Genomic DNA, 17,854 nt, shown 5'->3' with positions numbered 1-17,854 from the left:
TCTTCTGATCTATCTTAACATTCTTCCCACTCCCTGCCTGCACAACCATTCCCAGATACCTGAGGCTGCTTATAGACTTGTCATCTATTCGCACGGGTTTGTTTTCGTATACAGATCAAGAAAACACTGCATAGTTCTGACATTTAGAAAATGACTACCTACCTAGGATATCTACAAACCTAAACGCATAACCTAAATGTTAATTATTACTTGCTATATCACATGCTAAACCTGTTCTGAATTTAAATATTTGGAAAAAAAAACAAAAAGGCCAACTGTTTCCCAAGTGATAAAAGACACTATTCTATGGCATGGCCAGCATGCTAACTCAGGAGTCTGAATTCAGGAGCACACTAAGTTTCAGAGCTTGTTAAAAAATTGTATTCAAAACAAGACAGAAGTTCACATCCTGCAGAACAGTTCAGTTTTGATCCTTTACCTGTGGAATGGCTCTTGAGCAGCTTCTCCATGTGTATAACATGACAGCATATTCCTGACCCTCTTCTAGCATTTCATTCTGTAAGAAAGACATTCCGTAATAATTAAGCATTGTAAAACAAAAGGATTAAATCCACCTGTCTGCCATCATTCCAAACAAACCTATTTCTCTTATTGGGATGTATACGTACAAACACATGCGTATTACAAACTGAATGATACGTCATGCTACATGTATGTAAAGTAGCATGACCATAATAAATAGGTGCAGCCGGCACATTACATGCATCAGAGCTGTCTATACCACTGAAATAAAGATATTTGAATTAATCAGTTATAGAAATCCAGCTTGCATAAAAACCAACAGATTAAAAAAAAATCCATCTATTTTCAGTCATGTTTTAGCATCCAACCTAATTCTGAGAAAATCTTCATACCACGTAAGCCAGCACACACCTATGAGATCACTAGTTGACAACTGCAGCAATTACACCTACTTACTGATAAGAATCACACCAAATCAAATTATCTTTGGCTTTGTTCTTCCCAAAATTAAAGACACTGTGATTTATAAATAAAAGCTGGGGACTGCAGGTAGAACGTTCAAGGTTGGAAGAATCAGCACATGCAAAGCAGTATCTTAATTTACATGTCCAGGAAGAAGACTGACAACATACAAACACAATCAAAAGATGGGTAAGGAGTCACCAGGTAATTTTAAAGGCAGACTAGTGTAAATTTACATAATTTTCAGTAGCATGTAATCAGGTGTTTAATGTATCCATTCCACAGTTTGTGAACTGGCTTCTAGAATTACAAGACGTATTTTTCCTCATTTTTCAAAAGTGCATGAAACAACTGAGAGTTCAGTACAGACGAGTGTTTGCAACCTATAAGTTCTTTTGTATCCCACAATAGCAATACCGTCAGCAGAGATGGTGCTGCTCATATTAAGTCTTATCTTCTATTGTGGAACTGTTAAAAACCACAGAAGAACTTATACAAAAGCACGCCAATAAACCACTAACATACACACTCACCACAGAAGACCTTATCCAAAAGGACACCAATAAACCACTAATGCATACACTCTAGAGCGAAGAAGCCAACAAAGCCCTTGAACACCACTAACCCGACACAGAAGCAGAAGAAATTTGGGAGGACGGAAATTTTTAATTTTTCATTTAAGTTACAACAGAAAGCTGTAAACACAACAAACTCACCTCAGAACACTGGGAAAATGCACAGCAAAAGCATCAAACTTTTGAGCAACACTGGTTGATCAAGAAAAAACTAAATTCTAAAATTATCAGGAAGTACGTGTACAAAAAGAAATGCCACATGCTTTTTCATCTTACTGCTTCCTCAAAGCGTTGTAGGTAACCTGGATTCCTGTTTTCTGTGACCACAACAATGAAATGCAAGAGGAATGTTCTTTTTTTATTCCAGGTAAAAGAAAAAGTATGTATCTGAACAGCTACTTACCATGCTAGAGTGGACTGTAGCTTGCTCGATGTATCTTGCAATACCAGTGACAAATGCATTTCTGTCCTCAAAGTTAGTGTTGAAGTTTGGCTGCAGAGAAAACAGATAGAATCAAATCCTTGGTGGGGAAAAGGACTTATAAATATTGTAAATATGAACACGTTTGTTTTTTATGGTTGCTGTTGTTCTGTTCATTTGTTTGCTTTTTAAGAGCACACACTTACACAAAAGATCTGCAAAACTATTTTTTCCTGATATGACAACAGACCTGGTAAAGCAGAGATGATGGTGGGGGTTCAATACATGGTTGCTGATCTGGTAGTGGTAATTCTTCCAAGAGATCCACATTGGACAAGGCATCTTCCAGTGTTACTTGGGCAGTCATTTTGCACCTGTGGTTTAAAAGAAAACAAATACATACATATATACACATGCGTATACTTGCACGTACATGTAGCAAAGAGCAGGGATCTCCTGCTGTTGGGGGAAATACGCAGTTTCCCATCAATAAAGACATGTCCTAGACACCATAATGGAAGAGAAATAGTAAAACCAAAACTCAGTTGGTTTTAGTATTCAAGTTTAAAAAAGACTTTTTGGACTGACAACCTCCTCCTTTTATGATCTGAGAAACGTTTCTCCTTCCCCACTGCTGCACACCATAAACGCAGCAAAAACAGAGGAAAAAACGGCCTCCAATGCACAGAAGAGAAGTACTGCCCTCAAACCTAACCACAAGGACACATAACGACAATCTGTAAATAAACAAACAGACCACCGCCACCAAAAAAAAAGCAAAAAGAGAAACCAAAGCAAAAGGAAGGAAACGCTCAGAACAGATAAGCTACCTGCCCTCAGAGACCAACCTGCATCCGAAGCTGTAGCTGCAAAACCAACAAACCACATATGGAGAAAGCTTGCCAACACATTCAAACAGCTACCATCAGAAAGATCTGCAGGCCTTTTGCTTCTTGAAACCATGGCTCCAGCTGTGCTTCAAGCCCGAGCACGTGAGGTTTCATTAAAATACATGTAAATAAATAAGCAGCATCCATATCACGCAGTCGGCAATCCCTGCTGAAAAATGATGAAGGACTGGACTGACAGGAGTGCTTGCTGGCAGAGCTGCCCTGGGACGCTTGCCCAACACCATCCCACACCCAGCTTGAGCTGCTTCACAGCCACCATGGTTATTCCCAATGAGGGGCAGGTAAAAACACACGGCATCTTCCCTCCAATAAATAAGCAAATGTCAAAAAAAGTTTCATGTCTGGGCACAAGTCCAGTGAGGAGGTTAAACTCTTTAAGTTTTAGCTTGAAGGAAATGGATGAGAGTTGCTAAAAAGTCAGAGCACTGCAAATAAACGTTATTTTAATATTTTTGTTCTGAGTATCTATAGATCAAGCTTTAGCTAAAATAAAAGCCAACACACTTTACCTGCGATAGCTTAACTGAGAGGCTCCTTCATACATGAAACTTCTCCCCACAGACTCACTACCAGAGCAGAAATCCCCACTTGCCCAGCTCCCTCCCGTGCTGCAGCATGGGACAGGTGAACAGCCACAAACCGCTATGAAAACCTCCTCCACCCATACTCAAAACCCAGAGAGAAATAAGGGTTCCCCATTTCAAGCTAAAAGCTACTCCACTTAACCACATAAAGGGGAGTTGGCGCCTCACGGAAGAAAAGTGACAAAGCGCCCTTCCCCAGCCCAAACATCCTCCACAGCACTAGTGAGGATGCTTGGAGCACTGTGTCCAGTTCCAGGTCCCCCAGTACAAGAGGGACATGGACATACTGGAAAGAGTCCAGCACTGGGCCACCAAGATGAGCAAGGGACTGGAGCCCTTCTCCTATGAGCAGGCTGAGAGAGCTGGGGAAGAGGAGGTTCAGGGGATCTCATCAGTGTCCACAAACACCTGAAAGAAGGGTGCAAAGAAGATGGAGCCAGGCTCTTGTCAGAGGTGCCCAGTGCTAGGACAGGAGGCCCTGTGCACAACCAGGAGGCTCCCCCTGAGCCCCAGGAGCACTTCTGTGCTGTGCGGGTGAGGAGCCCTGGCACAGGCTGCCCAGAGAGGCTGTGGGGTCTCCTCCTTGGGGATCTCCAAAAGCCGCCTGGAGATGGGCCTGGGCAGCCTGCGCTGGGTGGCCCTGCTGGGGCAGGGCTGGGGCCTGGTGGCCTCCAGAGGGCCCCCACAGCCTCAGCCCCTCCGTGCTCCTCCTCCTCAAACACACCCCAGTTCCCCAGCACAGAAGAGAGCCAAGGATATACATACAAGCAAAACCCCAATCCCTTCTCACTCACAGTGCCACCACCCATTTCACAGCACACACCCACTGAACCCCTGTCAGCAGGAGGGACGCGTGAGGCAGGGAAACGCAGCTTCCTGCTGCCCCTGGCCTGTGAGAAGAAATACAGGATGGCACGCTTTTTCCAAGCCCTTCGGCATGATTTCACAAAGATAAATCAGCATTTCTGGGCCCAGGAGAACGTAACTAATTGCGTGCAGACTGTTACAAAAGCCCTGTTTTAAGGTCGCTCATGGCCTCGTGGTAATTTTGATCTGCATGCCTGGTGTTGGGCTGACCAAGCCATTTCAGCATGCCAGTTCCCCGCTTTTTAATTCAATTATCTAGCAAGACATGAAAGAGGAAGAAGCCCCTTCCTGCCCAGCTCTGACACATCTGCAGACGTGGCCAGGGCCCAGCTCTGCTCGCCCTCTGCCCCTGGGACCGAGCAGCAGAGGCCTGAGAGCAGCGAGAAGGGCAGGAGCAAAAGCTCCTGATGCACGAGCCCTGCCACCTGGGCAGCAAAGATTTTCTTCAAGGTTGCTTTCCCCCCTTCCTTTTTTGCTGCTGATGTTAGTAAAACCAGCTCCAAAAGACAACAGTTATTTCTGATGTACAAACACGAATGGCTGGCAAAAAGAGGTTCCCCCCCCCCTCAAGTATCAGGAAAATTAAATTAAGGAAACTGAAATTCCCAAGACACAAAACTGGATGGTTTTGCTTCCTTGGGACTCATTCAGTTCGAGTGAAGTTACAGGTGAAATTACTGGGCAGCAGCACCAGCATTTTAGCAGACTCCCTTCTGGCAGAAGAACATAAGAAACTTCAAAAGACCTCCTTAAAAAATCATAAGCCAGTCTGATTAGGAGTTTACCTAAATGAGAACAAATTAAAACACCGTAGTTACTCTGATAATCATATCAGAGTCAATTTGCCCAGGCTGTAAGGTTTATTTCCTACTACTTTCCTGTGATGCTGTGTTTTCAGCTTTACACCTACCTGAGGTTTACACCTACCTGAGGAGACAATGTGTGAATTACTTTTGATTTTTTTTTTTCCCCTTTTTATTATCTTTGCATCACAACCAGCATTACAGCACTAAAGACAAAGCATTCCAGGAACATGTTTTCCTCGAAGTACACAACTTATTAAAAACAAACACTCATTACCTTTCATCCTCCCTCCAGGAGAGGGACTCCCACACCCCTACATGCTGGTTAGCTCAATGCTGGTGTTTGATGAGCACACTCAGCATCCTAACTGAGACAGCAGTGTCTGGGCCGATTCCCAGCCTCTTTTTCTGGATTTCAAAGCCAGCACACAAAAATCCCTGTCTCCTGCACAGGCAAGATTCAGTCTTACAGTGCGAAGTCCCATCATGTCCAAGGGTCAGAGGCATCATTCACAGTTTTTTATTTTAGGGAAACTTTGTGTATGCTAGTGCAAGGTCACTGACTAGCTTGAATTTTCTTTTTCATTTCTGGAGGAGACGAGCACCAGCCTGACCTGCCCAGAAAAGCTTATGCTGCAGAGCTTACCATGCTGTCTCCGTGACATTTGGTCCACAAGAAAAACAAACCAAGGAAAGGCACCAGACCTTGAAGCTCCTTCAGCGTTTCTTACATTTTGATCTGACTTAGGAACTTGCTTATTATTCAGACAGAAGGTTTGCTGATCTATTTAAGTGTCAGCTTTCCGTACATTGCTCACAGTCATGCAATGGCATTGCACACAGTGCCCTGCTCAGCATCACTCTCTGGTTTTTAAAGATGAGGGTCAATCCTAACAGCAATCAATAAAACCTTTCCACATCTCCATCCCTACAGAATAACGTAATAGCAAAAGATTAATTCTAAGCACATCAGAAAATGCCCAGCATGCATCTTTCAGCTTGTTCTTTAGGCCCTTCTGAGGTTTCAAACTATTTGGAATAAAAAAAGATACATATATAATCTTCCCATAATTTCCTCCTGCTTATGTCTTTTGAACAGCAACAACCAATTAAAAGTTACCAGAAGAAAATAAAAAAAATAAAAAGTATAGAAAGTAAGGACTAAGAAATTAGAGCATAGAGAAAAGTGCATTAACTCCAGAATCACTATGAAAAAATGAGGACTGCTGTAATACAATTTCACTTGCAAGCTCAAAGTTTAAAAAAAAAAAAAATCCTAATGACTTAAGGAGGCAGGAGAAAAAGAAAAAAAAAATACACACACACAAAAACACCACTGTTGAATTTTTAAGATTTCTGCCAGTGACAGAGTTATGCGAGTCAAATTATTTATTAAGCAGAAGATCAGGAGATAATTCACAAATAGTCTATAAATACCTAAAACAGGAAGATGTTGGCAGATGACAGGAGATAGCTCTTAAACATGACAGCAACAGCACCCCAGATGCAGAAGATGTAACTTGTAGCTGGCAACTAAGTCTTAAAAAAGGGTAAAGCAAATGAACTTAAGTAACTGTAGGCTTCTTGAGACCTCCTTCCAAGTGCAGAAATGACCAAGCAGTTCCTTTTAAGCTTCTGCCACAAACACTTGGGCAAGACTTCCCCCAGAAACAGCCTCTAATGGCCTTCAAGATCAATCCATCTGAACTTCGGAAGGACACTGACTGTCAACACGAAAAGTTGAACCTCGTAACTGGGCTTGGTGATCTACTTACAGATGAAGAATAAAGCCCTTCTCCACTAAAAGTACTTGATGAAAATCTTTGTTGGGTAAGATCAGAGTGTGCAGCACATGACTTGTGACGAGCAGGGGGTCAGCACCACCTCCACGCCTGGTCAAAACTTACGGGCTGCCTGCACACACTCACCACGCTGCAGCTTCACGTGGCATCTGGGGGACGGCTGTGCTAGAGAGCTGCAAAAGATGCACTCTATCTTTTTCACTTCTGCCTGAGGTTTTTCCTCCCGGTTTAACAAGGTTGCCAGAGCGCCCAGAGGTCGATGTGCTTCTCTCTTCACTCTCTGCACTTTCTGGCACCTGGTTTCTACTGAAACCACGAGCTCCAGGAATTGTTGCAGATGCAGTAACGTGCCTGGATCTCTGCTTGCATGGCTTTACACACAATGCAAGTCAGACCACAAGGACTCATCTGTATCTATGCCAGTATCTAAAGACTCATCTCAAAAAAAAAAAAAGTATGTGTTTTCATTTAACCACGAGTTCTGAGCACACATGAACTTTTAAAGCAAGCATGAATCCATCAAAAATACAGTTATACTTCAGCCTGACAGCTGTGAAATCTACAAATGCATTTAAAAAAGGAAGTGATATAAATAAAAACTTCCTTAAAACCCCAAAAAACTATTTCTTATCCAAAAAAAAATGAAGAAGAATCATGCCCAAGCCTGAGATAATTAAGGGTGGCTATAAATGACTTATCAAAAAACTGCTGGATAACAGAAGCTCTAGAAATTTTTATGATTTCACAGACGAGAACAGTGCTGTATTTGACTGCAGGCAGGTGCTGGGAGGGGATTCCCTGTGCCTTTCTGCAGCCCACTGGACACATTTTTTCATTTTGTTTTTGAACAGATGCACTGCAGCTCCAAGTGCTTGTGCATGTTCCCAGGCTCAAAATAAGACAAAGAGGAAGTCTGTCTGCACTTTAAACAGCACTTCCTTTGACACTGGCTCTTTTCTTTCCTAAGTCTCCAAAAGCATCTTTGAATTTCAAATTAAACCAGGAGTCTTAAACTAAGCCTAGCATGGATACTGAAAATTATGATTGCAGTGCAATCTGTGAATTGAAATGCCTTTGCACGAGTTGTTTTGATTTTTAAAAATAGGCTTAAAGAAGTAAATAAGCCAAAGCTTAATCTATTTCACAGGGCAGGATATGATGATAAAATTCAGATAATTCTAAGTGCAGCAGCTAAGGAAGGGGAAAAGAAGCATATCCTTCAAAAAAAAGAGGCACAAAGGTATTCAAGCAGACCATCCACAGTAGGAGAGGAATTAAAATAGGGATAAACTTAAAAAGACAAGCGAAAGATCTAATGAACTGGGACCTCAGGGATCTCCATAGGAATCAGTGACAGCATTCCCGCAGGAACAGGCTGGCTCTGCACAGCAGACATTCAGCTCTATCCCTATAGCAACGCAACATTTTTCTCATTTCTTCTGTTCCCTTGTGCCATTCTTCCATGATATTGGCTCGCAGAAAATCGATTGGGTCATTTTTCTATGAAGATGAATTGATTCAATATTCCTCGTAGTGTTCCAGCTCAAGATAAACCAGGAGACCGAACACAACAGGCCCTTATGAAGGCAAGAGCTAATGAAAGGAACTGATCTTCCTTTCCAAGAACAGTACAGCAACAACTGTGATGCTCACTTTTCTTTGCAACTTCCAAGATCTCTTTCAAAATTTCACTTTTAGTTTTATTTGGTCTTAAATAAGCTTCAAAACCAGCAGCTGCTCAACTGCGGATCTATCGGCTCAGGCTGAGCAGAAGCGATTTTAACAAGCTGATAACTAAACTGCTTCAGAGAACAGCAATATGCTGGACCTGTCCCATCTGAATGCTCTTTTTCAGTGCTCTGATGGCAGGATCTGCCTTTTTGCGAAGGGGATTCATGCAGGATGGGTTTGGGTGCTTTTTTTTCAGGATTGGAGCTCCTCTTCGTTCCTAAGCAACAGATTTGCATAAGCTGAGGGAGCAAAGAAAAAGTCCTTTCACATCATTTCCTGACCCACCTTATTAAAGTAAGGGACAGAAGGAAGCAAACAGAGGCTGACAGGCCTTTCTGCAACAGATCTGACAGGCAGTTAAGCTTTCATGAAGTCTGCATTTGGAGTAAAAAAAGGCTCAGGAAGTGTAAAAAGGAAAATAAAAAATAAATTAAAAAAAAGACTGAATTATCCTACCCCAGCAGCACAGCAAACCCTAGAAGAACAGTCACATAACAGTAATGCTGAACTCGGTGCGGTGCCGGATGCTCGGGGAAGCGGCCACAGCTCCATGCGTGGAACCCAAAAGCCTCGCTGCCGTGACTCAGGGCCGTCCCTCCTTGCCCACAGCACCACCAAGGGCAGCAGGATGCTGCTGCCAACACCGTGGTGACTGAGATGAAGCGGCTGGCTGACACACAGAGCAGCAGGCAGCTGAGAATCAGTCACGCTCGTGGAGGAATTGCAGGCACCCCCCCTCCTCCAGGGCTACCAGCCTCCTGCCACGTTCTTACAGCCCAGCAACATCCCGATGATCAAACTTAGGGTTGAGTGATAGCCCCACACAGTGCAACTCACACACTTCAAAAACAGGAGCCTGATTCTGCTCACTGCTGCCCGTTTTGTTTGTAAATCCATGGTGGCACGGCAGGGGCCCAGCCCCGCAGTTCCTCGCTCGGAAGGAATCCCACGCACGCGGACGAGGAGGGAGGGTCTGTCTGCTCTGCAACAGCACTCGCACTGCAGGAATTCACAGGCCTTCTCCTTGGGTTGGTTTATCTGTGTAACTAAGTCTCGAGCCCAAAATACAAGCCCCTTTGTTTAAAAATAATAATTAAAAAAAAAATACATACCCACTACTGGTGGGGCCAGGTGGCTTGTGTTGATTTGCTTAATTCTTACCAAGCTGAATTTATATTCTGCATGAATATGAAATTAAGAATTGCATGAATCTTAAACTTCCATACATATTTGAAAAACCCTTCTGCAGTACTTGGCCTCTCCTCAGGACAGACGGAAGCTGAAGCTCTGTCTATCCCCTCACTCTAGGTTGGGTTCTGCTGTGCTCATTTCCCTCGCCCCTTTAACACTCTCTGATGCTACATCTTTGAATTGCAGCAAGCGCAGCTTAGGTTTTGCTGTCCTTTGACTTCCAGTTCTTTGTTTTGATTGCTTCTTGGCTAACTCCCCTTCCCTTTTTCATGTGCTTTTCCCCTCACGCAGCTCACTCCTCCCCTGTTGGTTTGATCTTCTCCTCGTGTTTTGCTGCGTTGGGCATTTTGCTGATCTCCTGCAGCCACCCTCGACGTGCATGTTTCCCACACTGGTGTTTCAGATTCCTCCTGCTGCTGCAGGAGCTCTGTAAACCAGCTCCTGTAATGCCACGCAGATGTGTTAGGAGCCAATGCTGCTCGGCGTTGCTTTGGGAATGCCTCAAACCCAGCACAGCAGCTAAGCACTGAAGCACTCAACTTAGGGCATGCTCAGCAGCTGTGAAAAGCCCTCTCGTTTCTTAGCAAGGAGAAGATTCCCAATGCAAGGATTCTGCAAGGAACAAGGAAGAAAACAGCAAGAACCACCGTGATCCCAGAAAGAAGAGGAGAAAGCGGGGGTGCGTTCCTCAGACACAGCACCACAAACGCGTCCTGTGGAAAGGCTGCTGGCACACGTTGCTTATGCACTGCCTCTTCCACACGGGCTTGGTGAGTTATCCTTTTTAGAGGGAAGACAACACAGTGCTGTTATTTAATCACAAGAGGCTCCACCTGCACACACACACTGAAAGCAGCAGGTATGTTGGTGGGTAGAGCACCAGGCTGCCATGCTACAGGTGAGGGAAATGACCCACAAGGACCGAGCCTGGAGTCTTCCTGTTTCGGTCCATGCACTAACACAACCCTTCTTGTTAAACAAAGTATGTAAGGTCTTGAACCATGCTTTGGTTTCACAAGATCAGGGGCCAGGGTGGGGAAGAAAACATGGTATTCCTCCAGGGAGATGGGGGTGCACTCTTTTCAAGTCATTTTCCAGACACAGCTTCCAGAATCACTACCTCGCACATCAACTCTTAAGACTCATGTCAGAGAACCACAGAAAGGTTTGGGTTGGAAGGGGCCTTACAGACCACCCAGTTCTACCCCCTGCCATGGGCAGGGACACCTCCCAGCAGACCAGTTTGCCCAAAGCCCCATCCAGCCTGGCCTTGAGCACCTCCAGGGATGGGGCAGCCACAGCTTCTCTGGCTTCTTTTTTATGTCTTATCTAAATCTCCTCTTAGTTCAAAGCCATTCCCCCTTGTCCTATCACTCCACTCCCTGACAGAGTCCCTCCCCAGCCTTCTTGCAGGCCCCCTTTAGGTACTGGAAGGCCACAGTGAGGTCTCCCAAGAGCCTTCTCTATGTCCTAACATAGTGCTGGCTTTGAAAAACAGGTGTTTAGTTGTTTTGTTTTTTTCTAAAACATCCAGCACTGTTTATTTTTCTTATGCTTTATACTGTATGCATTCATAAGAGCATTACAGAGACTCACCCCTGCTGACCATTTGTAGAAACAGTCATCTAAAAAGTGTAAGTCCGCACCTTCTCTAAAATATTAAGATGCCTTTGGATGGAGGAAGGGGAGGGGAAAAGGCATTTTATGCTCCAATTGAGTCATTCTTGGCTTTAAAAAATTGTTTGGTCATTCTATCACCTCCTGACCAACACTCCCGAAAAGAAAACCTGCAGAAACCACTCCTTTGAGAGGCTTGTTCCTAACAAAAGCCAAACCTTAAGTGCCAGCTCCTTACATGTCAGTGTCACCCAGTTATCTGAAATAAGGAAAGCATTACTAAGGGCAATAGGTAAAATGAATACCCTTCACCTTTCGTGACGGGTATTCACTTTAAGCTGTGCCAGGGCACCTCTCCCAGCAAGGTGCCTGCAGGACCCGGGAGCAGCTGCCCAGCTGGAGGACCATCACGTCCACCTTTCCTCCTCTCACACCCCTCCTGAGAAGAGAGTCTACCAGAGCCCACTCGTAACAAGTTTTACATTCTGGATATCAGGAGTTTCCAAGCCTGTTCTGTTTACTTCTCACTTTCAGATAACCAAGTGATCTAATCGAGAGCACGTCCAAGGGGGAGCTCAGAAGCAGTTCCATGAATCACATTCCCATGTGCACACACGGATCCATCTGCACCACTTCGCCGGCCATTTGTGCTCAGTTTGTGTCAAGCTCCTGCAAAACCCCTACAGAAACAAGCCTTTAATGCAGGTCATGAATATTTACTTCTTGAGCTGGGGCTTGCCATAGTAGCTACAGCTGTTTAAAAACACATAGACAATAAAAATTCAGAAACTCTCCCTGCCGCTGTTTCAAGAGAAGCCAAGTCGGTCACATCTTGACTTCTGATTCACTACAGTACAGCACACTGCCCAACATTAAAGTTTACTTTTACTTGTTGGTACAGTGAAGGAACCACATTAAGAATTCGCCCCGAGAACGCGGAGCAATGACTGTAAAATGGGATCGTCTTGACTCATACATAAATGCATGTGGAAATTATCCTAAAATTAATTTTCTCTTCTGTAACACTGCAAGCGATTCTAGCAGCTTTCTGGCCAACCGATGAATAAAACTGAATCCACGAAAAGGAGCTTTGTAAGGGATTTTTGTTCCGTCTTATGTAACTTTGTAGATCCAGTACAACTGCTCTGAAGTCTCCACTCTTTAAACAAGCCTTGATCTGAATGTCTCAGAAGTCTTTCAAGAAAAAGCAAAGAACAAAATAAAGTCTGCTGATTCTGAGAAACAAGTTATGAAAAGATCATGGCACCTGCTCTCAGGGACTAGTCACCTTCCAAGATACCTCTCTCCCAGAGGGAATAAAGAAAGCATTAAACAAAATTAAGCCGCATACGAGACAAACATCTAATATAATCATGCAGCTGGAACAGCTATCTATTAATTATACTTTAAGGTCTGTGTAGTTGGTCAAGAGAGATTGTGGGTTCAAGCCTAGGGGCAGATTTCTACCTAAAGCAAATTGAAAAAACAAGGATTTTGTTAACAAATGCTTTAGATAGCATATGTACATTGTACACTAAAGAATTACAATTTTTTGTAAGTCAAGCAGGCATTCAGGAGTTAAGAAACAAAGACTATGGATTGTTTGTGGAATGTTCCCTTTCTCATAAGGTGTATTTTAAAAAAAAAAAAAAATCACAATTCAAATCCCCTTAATAGTTAACACAATATCCAGACCTCAGTTAGCAGAGGTCTGAACACATCTCAAACGCTACTCCACTCTCCTCCTCAGCACCCTAAATGGGAGCTGACCAAACCCCAGGTCTGCAAACAATGCAGTCTTACCCAGCAACATTATCCTTTAAAGGAAAAAGAAAATGAACTGCACATTTCCTCGAGCAAGCTTTGATGCTGCTGTACCCCGATATTGTGCAGGCTGTTTCCGAATATCTCCTCCTCCTCCTTCTGGGCAGCCACAGAAACACCGGCTGCCTGCGCCAGCCAGGCTTCACGGGCCAGTTGTTTGGGAACTCTGAGAAGTCTGTTACATTAGGTCAGGAGGAAAGAAACAAAAAGAGGTTTTGAAAGGGTAGAAAGCAGGAGTTGGATAAAACTACGAAGCAAGAACCTTTGTGAGCACAGAGCGTGCAGACTCAGCCCGTGTGTAAGGCAGTTTGTATACATACTGATACCAGCATAAGCCAGAAAACAAAAAGTTATCTTAGGGTATTATTAGAAGTCCCGCTCTGAAAAACACGCTGAGCAGGGACACCGCACGGGGAAGTTTTCGGTAAGTTAATACAGTTGTGACAAAGGAGGGAAACGCAATAAGGACCCTGCTCGTTGCAGAGCCTAACCTACGCTTTGCCTCTTCCTTGGCTTACAGCAGCAGGGCTGTGTAATTAAGGAGAAACCCTTCCAGGCAGCTTTCCTCCACTCGGGGCAGACTCCCAGACGACTTCCCGGTAGCATAAATACCAATCTACATGTCTAAATGCCACTCGGACCTACCGTGGGGTGGCACGGGAATGAGCCAGCAAGGCAGCGAGGGCTCACCGAGGGGGCAGAGACTTCACAGAGCCACTGAGGAGCTAGAGGGATACCTCAGGGGCTGAAGGAAAGACTCCAAGGGATGAAATGTTTCAGCCCTTATCTGTCGGAAACACATCCCAGCCATGTACACGGTGTCCGTGGATTCATCCACCACCCTGCTACCCCCTCACACCACGGGTTTCGCTGAAACATCACTCATTTAACTGGATAAAGCTCGACTTCCCCAAAAGCCCTGCTCAGTGCCTGCAGACCCACGGGACCGCCACCTTGATGCAGGGTGAACTTATACACGATTTTTTTTGTCCCCAACCCGCTGGGGGACAGCCCAGAAAGCAAAACCCAAGCAACCCCTGCAGTACCAGCCGACGGGTCGCGGTTGCTGAGGCGAGCATTAGGACTTTTGACGCCAAACGAGAGACAGGCCAGCTTGCAGCCACCCGAGCTACGAGAAAAGACCCCAAAACACCATAAAATAAACTAAAAAGCCCCCAAACGAGGTCACCGCCCGCCGCCCCTACGCCGGGCAGGGGGCGAGGCCGCGCCTGAGGCGGCGCCGCCGGGGCCCGCAGCCGGGGCCGGGCCCCCCCCGCTCCGAGCCCCGCAGCCCGGGGCGGGCTCCGCCGCCCCCCGGCTCTCACCCGCTGGGCGCTGCCGGCTCCGGGGGTCCCGGCCCGGCTCCGGGGGGCTCCGGGAGGGACTCGGGGCGGGTGGCTCCGCTCCTGGGCCGCGCCGGGCTGGGAGTTTCCTGCCTGAGTCACCGGGAGCTGGAGCGGCGCAGGGAAACACCCTTCCTGCCGCTCCAGCTCCTCCTCCTCCTCCTCGTCCCGCCGCCACCGAGCTTTTTCCCTCCCCGGCCCTCCGGTTCGGCCTCCCCCTGACGAGAGGAGGGCGGGGGTTGGGGTTTTTGTTGGGTTTAACACGCCAAAAGGCAGCGCCCGCCTCGGGGCTGCACGCCAAGGGAGAGCCGGGGGCAGCCCCAGCCCCCCCAGTGCCACCCCCCCGTGTGGAAAATTAACGCCTGGGTTTATTTATTTTCCTTCAGTTTGGCAATAAGGGTCAAGGATCTAAGCTGAAAGACAGAGGGGAGGCACCAGGAAACCCCCTGAAGGTATTTCCTCTGGGTGGTGCCCGCATACAGCCCTCGTCCCGGCCGAGACGCCACGGCTGCTGTACGCACCAGGGAGTTGCTCATTTTTAAGGCTGCTTACATCTTTTTCTGCTTCACCTTCTCCCATTTCAAGCTCTGGTTGTTCAAGATTCATCCCATGAACACGTATGCTCTACCACGACATGGAACTGCCTCGTTAAAGCTTGTCAAAATTGCTCTAATTTATGGCAGGCAGAATCCAGCAGAGTACACACATACAGGTTACTGGCAACCTAGAGCTTGGAAACTTCCAAACAAGTTTGAGTTTTCCTCAAAATTATTCCTTTACTTGATTATTTTTTTTTTCTCTAAATGAGTTACCCCTGTACTAAGTTTCCTTAAACAGCCTTTTTTTTTTTTTTTTTTCAATATCTACAAGACAGCCTTCAGAAAGTGGGAATAAGTTGCTAAATCCCGTAATTATCATTACTTTGAGTACCGTCTTATCACATTATTCCACATCATCATGAATTCCAACAGCTCGTGGAGAAATTATACATCATTTCAAAACGTTATTGTTCCCATTTCACCGTGTTACTGCCATATCTCCAGAGTCTTATTTTTTCCAGTACTGCATTCAGTGCTTGTCTGTTAATCTGTGCAAGTTTCTTTTCTAGGATGGGGCTGCTGCTGCTTCTCTGCCTGGATGTTTCCCTGATGTACTCTGAGTGCATACACCGAATGAATGAATTTCACCTGTCACAGTTCCTGATCAGCCTAAAACCAGGCCAGTGAAAATTGTAGAAGATGACGAGAGCGAGATGCTTGTTTCTGGCTGATACTGCACCCTCTTCTACAAACTACTCTTGGGGCAATGTTGTTAAAATAGAAGTTAAAGTTGTTAAAGAACAACTCACCTTTATAATGCAGGATTGGTTTAGTTTCCGTGTCCTGGGTGAGTGCAAACTGACAACAGATTTGTCTTAATGCAGCCGCTTGGTCTGCATCAGCATTGAGACCCCAGTTCCCAAGCCACTAGAGAGCAGCAAGGGAGACTTGAAGGGCAATGTTTCTAGACGTGGAACTTGCTCCGAAGCTGTAAGGTCCCAGTGAGCTCCAATCAACTGTGGCTTGCCCCCAAATGGGTGCCACTCCGTGCTCCTGGGCAAGACTGCCGCTGCAGCTCCCAGAAGTGTTACCTGCCAAAGTCACCTGGTGCCAGGAGTGGCTGCTTTGCATGAAAGCAAGACACTGCCAGGAGGCACCGCACTGTCCTAGCAATAACAACTTACCCTAAGGATCGGCTGAGCCCCGGGTCTTCCCATGCTCCTTCTAGAGTCACTGAGTCAGCCTAGGAGCTGCTTCCCCACTACTGGAGCAATCCGCTGTTTATTGACATTTCCATACCCAAGTTTATGCCTATCCATGAGGTAAAACATACCGATGATAACTGATGATGATACAGCTTTTCTGCATACCTGGATTTGTGTTGCTTTTCTATTTTCTGATACTGGAACTAAAGGACAATCCCATCTTACCATCTGGATGCATATGTCCTCATGTAATTCGAGGCAAGCTTACCAGAATTGTTATAGAGGAGCCCATATCGGAGCATTCCAGCTGCCTGATTTAATTCCGGGTTGCCTCCATGCCTCCCTGCCCTTTCCACTTTCGTGCAACTTAATGAAGAACTGTCTGCAGTGCTTAAGGAGTTCAGTGGGTCCTCATGACCAGCTTCTCTCTTTACAGCATCTGTCCTTCTTATCCTTGCTACATGAATGAGGGCCTTCTGGGCCTGGCCAAAGCCATGTTTATCTACATATACCTAGCTTTCACCTGGTCACCTGCCCACTGGAAGATAGGTCTGTGTTTTATGATGCCAGCGGCCAGAACTGAGATCTCAAACAGCCCTAACTTGCCTGGAATTTATCTAAACCTGGTATTTAACCCCTACTTGCTAGCTATCCTTGCCGAGATCAATAACACCAATGCATTACGTTCCTAACAACCTGCATACCTTACACCTACATCAGATGAACAACAGATATTAGTTAGTAACAAGCTTAATCCAATTCTCTGTACATTAGCAGAAGCCTTCGTTCAAAGCACTATGCTAGCCACAGACACCCACAAGTCTATTTCCTGAATTCTAGCTGGTTTCGTTTTGTTTTGAATTCCTGTCTTTGGGCTTTACAGTATTTATGCAAGGTCTGAGAAAGAAAATCTTCTCTGGGAGCCCACAGGAATCTACAGAAGGCTTCTGTTCCATGTGAATGAGGAGGTCTGACAGGAGCCCTGGGGTCCTGCCTACATATGTTTAAAATGCTTACATATTCTCCAGTTCTGCACCTTTCCACTTGGATATTCTAGCAATTAAGCTCAACAGCATATCCATCTATCCATTTAGTTTTCATCAGATGAGCCCACAGAGATCTCTTCCTCCTTGGAAAGGAAGACAGACAGCACAGGAAACCGTCATGATTCAACACAGAAAGGTTTTTATGAAGCCAAGATGGGCGATGGCCATGATGATCCCAAGATCATGCAAAACTACAAAGTTGTCTGAAAATCAATGAAATAAATCCACACACCTGGCAAATCATCAGCCACTTATCCATACTCAAGAGAAATGGAGATTTTTGGCACAAGAGGTCAGTACAGACTTCATTTTGTGTCAGACATGGCCAACAGTTTGAAGCACAGCAAGACTACGAACACACTCCATGTTCCCACACCACGTAGCACAAGCCTGTAGCTTCAGCTCTCAGGAGGAGACAGGCACAGCACTTGGGGAGTTCAAGCAGAAAGC

The 17,854-nt window shown here is 45.4% G+C and overlaps 1 protein-coding gene and 1 long non-coding RNA gene across 5 annotated transcripts in view; one reads left to right on the top strand and one right to left on the bottom strand.

Moving 5' to 3' along the window:
* Positions 1–14,793, bottom strand: part of CYFIP1 (cytoplasmic FMR1 interacting protein 1) — a 63,509-nt gene extending 48,716 nt beyond the window's left edge. Inside the window, exons 1-4 of one of the 4 annotated variants that reach the window (XM_027446899.3) lie at positions 14,597–14,793; positions 2,192–2,315; positions 1,924–2,013; positions 440–517 (exon numbers count right to left, since the gene is read on the bottom strand). In XM_027446899.3, coding sequence (XP_027302700.1) covers positions 440–517; positions 1,924–2,013; positions 2,192–2,308 — 285 coding nt within the window. In that variant the 5' untranslated portion in view covers positions 2,309–2,315; positions 14,597–14,793. Of the gene's footprint in view, positions 1–439; positions 518–1,923; positions 2,014–2,191; positions 2,316–2,789; positions 2,902–6,543; positions 6,677–14,596 lie in introns of those variants that run through there. The other 3 variants (XM_027446895.3, XM_005024843.6, XM_072030463.1) reach the window with 3 other exon arrangements.
* Positions 14,794–14,799: 6 nt separating this feature from the next.
* On the top strand, positions 14,800–16,814 carry LOC113840286 (uncharacterized). Its single transcript, XR_003493064.3, has 2 exons — positions 14,800–15,066; positions 15,723–16,814. It is a non-coding gene; the product is annotated as an uncharacterized lncRNA (long non-coding RNA).
* Positions 16,815–17,854: the final 1,040 nt, after the last annotated feature.

The sequence above is a fragment of the Anas platyrhynchos genome, chromosome 1 (assembly GCF_047663525.1).
Source record: "Anas platyrhynchos isolate ZD024472 breed Pekin duck chromosome 1, IASCAAS_PekinDuck_T2T, whole genome shotgun sequence".
NCBI classification, from domain to species: Eukaryota; Metazoa; Chordata; class Aves; order Anseriformes; family Anatidae; genus Anas; species Anas platyrhynchos.
This window is presented reverse-complemented; position numbering and strand designations above follow the sequence as displayed.